Source organism: Camelina sativa, chromosome 17, assembly GCF_030686135.1.
Source record: "Camelina sativa cultivar CO46 ecotype springtype chromosome 17, ASM3068613v1".
Lineage (NCBI taxonomy): Eukaryota > Viridiplantae > Streptophyta > Magnoliopsida > Brassicales > Brassicaceae > Camelina > Camelina sativa.
This window is the reverse complement of record NC_141896.1, coordinates 12,535,196-12,544,959: the sequence shown is the minus strand read 5'-3', so window position 1 is coordinate 12,544,959 and position 9,764 is coordinate 12,535,196. Positions and strand designations below refer to the sequence as shown.

The window sequence follows — 9,764 nt, the reverse complement described above, 5'->3', positions numbered from 1 at the left end:
TTTTTGGTATTTAGCCTTTGAATTTACAAACTTTTGGCAATAAGTAGTAATTAAGAACATATGAAAACTTATTTATATTTACTCATTTATATATTTTTAACACTTTTACAATTTTATAAAATCATGTATAATAAGGGACATCCATCTAATTTTTTTTGGTATTTAGCCTTTGAATTTACCAACATTTGGCAATAAGTAGTAGAACATATCCATTAATTATGATAATACATCACAACTATATTTATACACATCAGCTTTATACACCTGTAAAAAAAATTACTATTTATAAAAATCACATATGGAGACTGACAACAATTATTTAATTTCTTATTATTTATAATTCTTCATTGTATATTTCATCTTTAAGAATGTTTAACAAAAATTTCATCAACTATGATAATTTAACAATATATATATATATATATATATATATGTTAATTAACACTTTAAGTTATCTATAAATTAATATGTGATAAATTAATAAATTATTTCGGTTATGAGTTGTGTCAAAGTAAAATTTAACATAATTCTATACGATAATATTTTTTTAAAAATTATGTAAATACATGGTCCATAAATACTATAAATTAAAGTAATAACTGTATAAATTTATCAAAATATATACATATATTATATAGTTAAGAAAATTTAGTGAATATGACTATACTCTTGTTTTGTATTTTGTCTTAAATTTGCATTATTTGTTGTTAGAGTTTATTTCTAATAATTTTGGGGTTTATTACATTGATTTTTAATACTTCTAAAAAAAATCTAAATATTTGTTTAAAAAGTAAAAAGTTAGGTAAATTAATAATTTTATAAATTAATAACATATTTTGCCTTGAAATTATAAAATCATGTAAGTTTGACTGTACATTTGTAACGTCTTATCATTCATAAAAATCACGCCATGAGTTTTGACCAACGGCTAATTTTGTTTTGGTATTTAGTAATTTAGTTCTGTAATTTGAATTTTTGCTCTGTAATTTTTGTTTTTAGGTAATACGAACAAATCTACAAAACGTAACGCCTTACATTATTAATTTATTTGTAATTTGTATCATCCAATTTTTTTTTAAAAAATTATTGATACAAATGAAAGATGCACTAGAAAAACAAAAAAATCCTAATCTACTTACTTTCTTAAAAAATATATGTATTACCCTGTAATTTTACACATTCAGCCACATACTTCATTGATCATATGTACATGCACTATGTAAATCCATTGAATTTAGGAAATTTATTTAGTCAAAAAGCATAGAAAACAGACTAGAGAGAAAGAGAGAGACAAACGAAGTACCTATTCATATAGATAGACCTAAAAAAATGTGACTACTCATCTCATTTTTTTTTTTTTTTTTTTTGTTCAAAACTCATCTCATTTTTTTATTAACTAGTAAAAATAGCCATATTAGAAATTTATTCATAAATAATCATAATCTTTTATTATAATTTCACTTTATTCATTTTTTGTGTGTGTGTCTTTTTAGATGTCTGTAAACAGATTTAACGGTCAAGACCAAAAAAAAAAATGTCACAAGTTTATTTTATTTTAATTGAAATAAAGTTTTTTATTTTATAGGAAAAGAAGAATGGTAGGAGAAAGGAGGAAAGTGGAGCCCACATGTTTTAAAATATAATAAAATGAATATTATTCTCTTCTTTCTTCCTTGTCCTCCTCCTTCTTCTTCTTCTTCTTCAAAAACTTGGTCTCTCTTCTTTCTCATCACCGTCGACTCCGTTTCTCATTTTCCTCTCAAACTCATAAAAACTTCAATTTCTCTCTTCTTGTTTCACTGTGAAGCCACAAAACTAAAGAAGAATCTGTAAATGTTTTAGGTTTCTCCAACCTCTTAAAACTCTCAAATCTCTTCTTCCTTTGCTTTCCGCGGTGAGTCATTCTCATCTCTCTCTCTCTCTCTGCTTTTTTTCCTTTCTTCGTCTTGTTTAATTTCTCCGGCGAACTCAAATTTGAAAATCGATTTCACTGTTCGCCGCGTCGACTCCTAAATTGTTGATTTATTTTTTTTTATTTTTTTTTTCCTTTCGTGTTCTTCTTCTTCAGTAGAGTTGTGTACAGAGAGATTTGAAAAATCTGAATTGATTTATGAAATTTTCCCGAAAATCTTTAGATCTTTCCCCCGAAATCTGTGCGTCTCTTTGTTTTTATGGCAAACTCGGGATATATCATCATATCATATCTCCGTCGGTCGATATTATGTTTTCCTTTTTTCGAAGATTTGTGATTTGGTGGTTGATTTTATTGATGAAGATGATTGATTTGTTTCGTTTACGCGTTTTCCTTTGGTTTCGAGTTAGGTGGCTACTTCTGGCGTTCTTGGTCCAGTGGACCGTGGTGGTGTTACTGAATCTCGTAGCGAGACGCAAGAGACTGGTTTGTTAACCGGACAAAGTGTTGTTGTTGAGACTCCATTGATGACGCCTTCTAATTCTTTGTCCAGTAGTAGTGAACGCTCTCTCTCAGGTATTTCAATGATGACTTCTCCTTGTTCTGTATCTGACTCAAAACCCGTAAATGTTGTTTCTTAATCATTTGGTTTGGGTATTGTTATTATCAGGTGAGTGTTCGGTTGATGGAAACTCTGATGATAGGTATGAATGACCAAACAAACATGACTTTCTATATTGGATTTTGGATAATGTTTGTTTAAACAGTAATGTTGATTAAGATTGTTTTGTTTATCTTTTGTTAGGGGTAATGAAGATGAGTGTTCAAGTCATACTAGTCAAGAAGATGTGGAGTGTACCAAGGAGCACAAGGTGGAGCGTTTAGAGCGTAAGTCCAAGAGTATGCCGAGTGATATTCTTAACATTTTGGATGAGAAGGCGAAAGAAGACGGTGTTGAGAATGTGCAATTCTTGTCGGATCGCGAAGATGATAGTGATGTTCCGGTTTGGGAGCCTCCTGAACCGGAAAATCCTGAAGATGAAGAAGACGGAGTTTTTGCTGACGATGATGATGATTGCTGTGATGGTTCTGAGTGGAGCAAAGCAAGTTTGTTAGGGGATTCTAAAGATGAAGCTAGTGAGAAGAAATGGTTTTATGAAGAAACCCAGAGAGTAATGCTTGAGGAGGCACATTCAAAGTTTAAGTTCATTGTGAGTCAACTTATTAAGTCGGCTGGGTTCTCTATGGAAGAAGGTGAATACTGGCTCGAGATTGTTGCTAGGTTGTGTTGGGAGGCTGCTTCACTACTGAAGCCAGCTATTGATGGCAAAGCAGTTGATCCAACTGAGTACATCAAAGTGAAATGCATCGCAACTGGTTCTTTCAATGACAGGTATTACAATTACCCGTTGTTTCCTTAGACTTTGCATTTTTTGATGTTCATAAAAATTGCTTATGTTTTTTTTTTTTTTATTCATTTTCCATCTACTGGTACTCTCCTAATAATAGATTTATTTTTGCAGTCAAGTTTTCAAAGGCTTGGTTTTCAAAAAGCATGCTGCTCTCAAACACATGGCAACTAAGTATGAGTATCCTAGTATAATGTTAGTCGAAGGAGTACTGGGACATCCAATAAGTGGATTTTCTTCTCTCCAATCAGTGAATCAGGTAGGGGAAGCAACGTAACTTGGCATTCACCAGTTTGAAAGCTTTCATTTGGTAGTTTCTGATTATACTCTTTTACGCCAACAGGACGAAGGTTATCAAGTGAAGTACGTGAAGCCTGTTGTTGATATCATAGATGCTACCAAGCCTGATGTCATGCTAGTGGAAAAGTCTGTTTCACGTGATATCCAAAAGTCGATTCTTGATAAAGGGGTCACTCTGGTGTTTGACATGAAGCTCCACCGTCTACAGAGAATTTCTCGATGTATTGGTTCACCAATTTTTTCAGTTCACTCTCTGTCTGGTCAGAAGCTAAAGCACTGTGAGTCCTTCCGCATTGAGAAGATTGTCGAGGAGCATAATGCTGTGGGTGAAGCCGAGAAGAAGCCAACTAAGACGCTGATGTTTTTAGAGGGTTGCCCTACCCGACTTGGCTGCACGGTGAGTTCCTGATTGATTGTGTAGTATGACTAATTCTTTCAAAAATTTGAATTTGTCACATTGACCTAGGAGTTTCTTGTAGTCTACCTATGATTATCTGATTTTGAAATTTTGATATGTGGCAGATTTTACTTAAAGGATGCCACAGCGATAGGTTGAAAAAGGTCAAAGAAGTAGTACAATATTCATTTATCCTGGCATATCATCTAATGCTGGAGGCTTCTTTCCTGGCTGATCGGTATACAATGTTCTCAACCATCTTTACAAAGGAAGCTGCATCATGTGTTATGCAAATAGAAAAGTTTCCACTATCCCCTTCTCCTGGTGAATCTGCCTTTGAAACAGTTGATATTCCTTTGTCTAATGGATTCGATGAACGATCTATTCTGATAAATGGGAATGCAGATGGTGAGAAAGATGAGAACAGGGAACCAAATGGAGATCATGTCTTCTCTCACGAGCCATATAATCCAGTTATTTTCACTGGTTTCTCAACTTTGTCTGCCAAATTAAGTAAATATTTAGGCTTTGTTCAAAATCAGGAGTCAGTTCCAGTTTCTGTGGATACAAATGTATCAAATATCAGCAATCTTGATACGATAAGGGAATCTGTGGAAGATACTGAAGAAAAGGATGAGACTAAACAGTCTGTGTCACTTGATCCTGAGATCCCAGTAAATGTGAGTTCAGATGATGGAGACAGATCACAAACAGAGAATGATATTGAGAGCACCTTGGAGTCTCAGAGTATATTGGTTCTAGTGTCTAAGAGGAATTCCCTCAGGGGGATAATGTGTGACCAAAGGCATTTTTCACACATTAAGTTTTACAAGCACTTCGATGTTCCCTTGGAAAGATTCCTGCGCGATATGTTTAATCAGGTTCGACTCCGTTGCTCTTGTCAGTTTAAAATAAAATGCTGTTTTGTTCTTTTGCCAAGGTTCATTTGTGTTCGTAGCTCAAAATTTGTTTATGGAACTGTTCATGATGCAGAAAAACCTATGCCAAACGTGCGAGGGAATACCGGAAGCACATCTTTACTATTATGCTCATAACAATAAGCAACTAACAGTCGAAGTCAAGCGAATTCCTTTAACAAAATGTCTATCTGGTGAGGCAAAAGGAAAAATCTGGATGTGGAGCCGTTGTGGAAAGTGTAAAACAAAGAATGTGTCTCGGAGATCCACAAAAAGAGTGCTGATATCGACTGCTGCTCGTAGCTTGTCATTTGGAAAGTTTTTGGAGCTCAGTTTTTCTCAGCAAACTTTTCTGAACAGATCGTCTAGCTGTGGACACTCTTTCGACAGGGACTTCCTTCACTTCTTTGGGTATGGTTTTTGATCTATTTTACTTCACATGTTCTAACCAAGTAGTTAAGTATCATTTTAGTTACTCTATAATATGGGCTTCGGAGATGTGACACTGCAGATTTGTATCTTTAATTATATATTTTGAAACTTGTATACACTGCAGATTAGGCTCCATGGTTGCTATTCTCAGTTACTCCCAAGTCACATCCTACACAGTGTCTCTGCCACCCATGAAGCTGGTATCTAGCGTTTTGATAAAAGCGGGTTGGCTTGAGAAAGAATTTCAAGGAGTAAGTTTCTACTCTGCGTTATTAGTGTTGTAGCTATATTCGTCATACGTGGTCGTAGAAACAAATATCGCTGATTTAATTTGGCATCATTAGCTTTCTTATCAATTTACATTTTCTGCCAAATAGCATGTCTTGCTTGAGAAGTATGCAAAATTAATACACAAGATGATCAGTTTTGTGCTGATTATTTCGATTTCCTTCTTCAGGTATTTACTAAAGGGATCTCCTTGTTCGAGGACGCTGGTGGTTTTCTAAAGAGACTAAGATCGCAATTCAAAAATTCAGATCCCAGCTATCAGTGTGCACATAAACTCCTTTCTAACATTGAGGAGTTGCTGGATCACGAGCGTCGCGTATTTGAGGTTAGCTAGCTTTGTAACAATTGCATATGGTATTACAACTATCTATGTTAAGTTCTAGAGACAAGCTTACTTATATCTAGTCATCCTTTTTTGGACACATCCTTATTGTCTACAAAAAGGAAAACATCAGGAACTCGTTTGACAAGGCGAAAACCATAGATGATGTTTCGCACAGACTGCTCCGCTTAAACCGCATGAGGTGGGAGCTTCTGCTTCAAGCTCTCATCTGGAACTACCGGTTGCAGTCGCTGGTTTTGTCTAATCGTTTGCTACCTTCAAATGATGAGAAGAAGATAAGTGAACAAGGTGTGAAGACTGTTTCAGAGGCTGGAATGGCCAGATATGAAAATGATGACAAATCATCTGATTCTGGTAGCAATGAAGTCATGGACACTCCAATTGTTGAAGATAAGGAAATACCAGTCGTTGGTGCGTCTGTTGGGGACAGTAGTCAAGTGGAAGAATCGTATGTGCCTGAAGACAGTGAATTGCAAACTTTGAGCAGCTCCATGCCCGAGAAAACATCTCCCAACAACAATCATTTTGACACCCATTTGGCTGTTAGTATCCATTCAACCAATGAACAGGAAGAAGATAAATCAGTTCCAATTACTGGAGATTCACTGGATGGCGAGGTTGCTTCTGCCTCTAATGGGCCACACATAGTAGGTTGGGATGAATGGTTTTGGCTTCCATTTGAAGAGCTACGCTCGAAGCGCATTGTCGATGTTGAGAAGGAATACTTGTTGAAATTTGAGTATGTAAACAATTTCACCCAAGAAAACCTTCAGACGGTGAACCAGATAATCACTGAGGAAGGTTCACGTTTGCGCATCTCTTTGAGGGATGATGATTTTATTGTGTCAGACTATGAAGACGAACTCTCCAGCCTAATCGCTTGTGCGCTTGCCCACCTGAACATTGATGAGAACAAATTGCCTCTGTCAAGGTGTATACATGGGTCTCTTGAAGGGTTCTTAGATAAAGATCAAGATTCTAAGCAAACTGCTGACCGTGAGGCTTCCCGTTTCGGGAGTGAGAGTACACATCGGTTGGAAACACTACCCCCTCCGGAGGTCCTTGTTACTTTTGGGTCACTCAAATCAATTGGAAAACCCAAATACTCTATCGTGTCCCTGTATGCAGATGATTTCCGTGACCTCAGAAGACGCTGTTGCTCATCAGAGCTTGATTATATAGCTTCACTAAGTCGCTGTAAGCCATGGGATGCCAAGGGTGGTAAGAGCAAATCTGTGTTTGCTAAGACTTTGGATGATAGGTTCATCGTAAAAGAGATCAAGAAGACAGAGTACGAATCATTTGTGACATTTGCTCCGGAGTATTTTAAATACATGAAGGACTCTTATGATCTAGGCAACCAAACTTGTCTTGCCAAAGTTCTTGGGATCCATCAGGTAATGACTCTACAATCAGTTTTTGATCATTAGACCACTATAATTTTCCTTGATTCCTTATAAAATGAATAGGACTTAGTTTGAAGGATCTTTGATCGCTATTTTCAGGTAACCGTAAGGCAGCCAAAGGGTGGAGGGAAAGAGATACGACACGACCTGATGGTCATGGAGAATCTTAGTTTTGGCAGGAAAATAACTCGTCAGTACGATCTCAAAGGCGCTCTGCATGCTCGGTTTACAACCACTTCTGCTCATGGCGCAGATGATGTTCTATTGGATCAGAACTTTGTCAACGACATGAACAAATCCCCGCTTTACGTTAGCAAAACATCAAAACAAAATCTCCAAAGAGCGGTTTATAACGACACCAGCTTCCTAACGGTGAGTTTTTTTTGTTTCATCTCTCTTTCTCTATTGGTATACTATGAAAAATATGTTCATTTAGTCAGTTTCTATTGTGTAAACAAATCGCAGAGCATAAACGTTATGGACTACTCGTTGCTAGTTGGAGTTGATGATGAGGATCATGAGCTAGTGTGTGGAATCATCGACTATCTAAGACAATACACATGGGACAAGCAACTAGAGACGTGGGTGAAATCGTCTTTGGTGGTGCCAAAGAATGTGCAGCCGACAGTGATCAGCCCGATTGATTACAAGACGAGGTTCAGGAAATTCATGAAGACGCATTTCTTATGCGTCCCTGACCAGTGGTGCGACCAAGGAGACTCTTGAGGACAAGAAGTATATGATTTATAGTTTGGGGACAGATGATATTTGATTATACCCGGTCTAAATCGCCCATCCTCTACATGATGACCAAAAAAAAAAAAAATCTATTATGATTCTTTTATTTGATTATAGCTTCACTTGTGTATATAGAGACAAGTCCAGTTTCTATTTACCCCGTCATTGTGCAGTTTTTTAGCAAGTTTATGGGGTGGATTTAGCGATTGAATTGTCTCTGCCTTTGTTTTTATCCATTTCATTGAAAGGCAGATTCAAGCAAGTGAAGTTTGTACCTAAAAAAAAAGTCAGTTTGTGGCATATGAAAGTGTTGTTTTTGTATTAAAAAGAAGAAGAAAAAAAAGTGATTATTGTTACATTTGTTTGTCAAAGCATTTAGTGTTTACGCAAGTCACTAACCTAACCGCTACAACTTTCAATCCGTAAACGATCACTTGATCCAAGTAAATACAGACATATGAATCTAAAGCGAACTCAATCTGTTTAGTCGAACAATTCAATAATCATGATCAATAGATCCACACCGCATGGACAACAAGTCCGTCTTACCATCCGTTTTTGCCTTGTAAAATAATTGGGCAAGTTAAACGTAGGTTCGGATCCGGTAGGATTGGGGTTATCCATTTTGACCTCCCACAGTTCTGAGTCTTTGTATATTCAGGTGTGGAGAAATGTATAAGTGCCACTCAAAATTAAGTGATATTCACATTAGTTGAATTTTTCTAACAAACTTAGGATGGAATTATATTAGCTTGAGACTTCTCATATATGTTACAGAAATCAACTTAACAGAAGGACAAACACGTTGGATACATACTTTTGGTAGTTTGAAGATTGGAATACGTTTGTAGCCCTTAGACCATCTTTACTGGAGAGTACTCTTAGGGGTACTCTCATTGTTGGGCCCCAAAACACAATATTAAACCTATTTTTGAGTCCAGTTTGTTGAGTATCTTGCTTCTGGTAGTAATTCGAGCAACATCCTGAATAACGCGACGTGGCGTTTTGCCATGGGTTAAAAGATAAATATAAAAGTTTGTTTAGTGCTTTACAAATACGAATTGGCTTTTTTTTTTTTTTTTTTTTTGTTTCGATTTGTTTGTGGTTGTGGTACCTTCAAACTTTAAAGCTGGTGAAGTGGCAAAGTGAGTGGGTTATGATTTTAGGTAACAAAAGATCGTTAAACCGAGAAAAGATGTACGGTGAAGATGATCTAAGGTTAAAGAATCGTAGACAATGGAAAGAATTTTATGTATATTATTCAATGGTACTTTACATGGTTTTTATAGAATACAATGGAATCTTATAATATCTAATTACAATCAATGTAATATACGATCACAATAGTATCAATTAACCTTGACCAGATCTTCGTTAACTTGTTGCAAAAGTTGCGGAGCTGAATCCGTAATAAAGGTTACTTTCAATGTTGACTTGTTGACTTAAAACGTTGACTGCACATTTGCTAGTAAAGTTTAAGGAGGGTGTATTCAACTTGACATTTTAAGTGATTTGTGTGAAATTTACAAATTCTATGTTATTCAATCATGGATTTTTAAAAGTCTATTAAAATCCACTGTTATTGAACTGATAATTTAAAAATCTACTTTAAAATCCATTAA

The 9,764-nt window shown here is 35.8% G+C and overlaps 1 protein-coding gene across 1 annotated transcript; it reads left to right on the top strand.

Annotated features, from left to right (window-relative positions):
* The first annotated feature begins 1,670 nt into the window (after nucleotides 1-1,670).
* On the top strand, nucleotides 1,671-8,498 carry LOC104757772 (putative 1-phosphatidylinositol-3-phosphate 5-kinase FAB1D). The gene is made up of 13 exons (XM_010480556.3): nucleotides 1,671-1,894; nucleotides 2,323-2,488; nucleotides 2,583-2,616; nucleotides 2,718-3,305; nucleotides 3,436-3,580; nucleotides 3,665-4,018; nucleotides 4,144-4,899; nucleotides 5,012-5,346; nucleotides 5,492-5,618; nucleotides 5,825-5,980; nucleotides 6,100-7,395; nucleotides 7,504-7,776; nucleotides 7,870-8,498. Exons 2-13 carry the CDS (start codon nucleotides 2,440-2,442, stop codon nucleotides 8,128-8,130), a joined length of 4,374 nt encoding a protein of 1,457 aa, XP_010478858.1. The 5' UTR covers nucleotides 1,671-1,894; nucleotides 2,323-2,439; the 3' UTR covers nucleotides 8,131-8,498.
* Nucleotides 8,499-9,764: the final 1,266 nt, after the last annotated feature.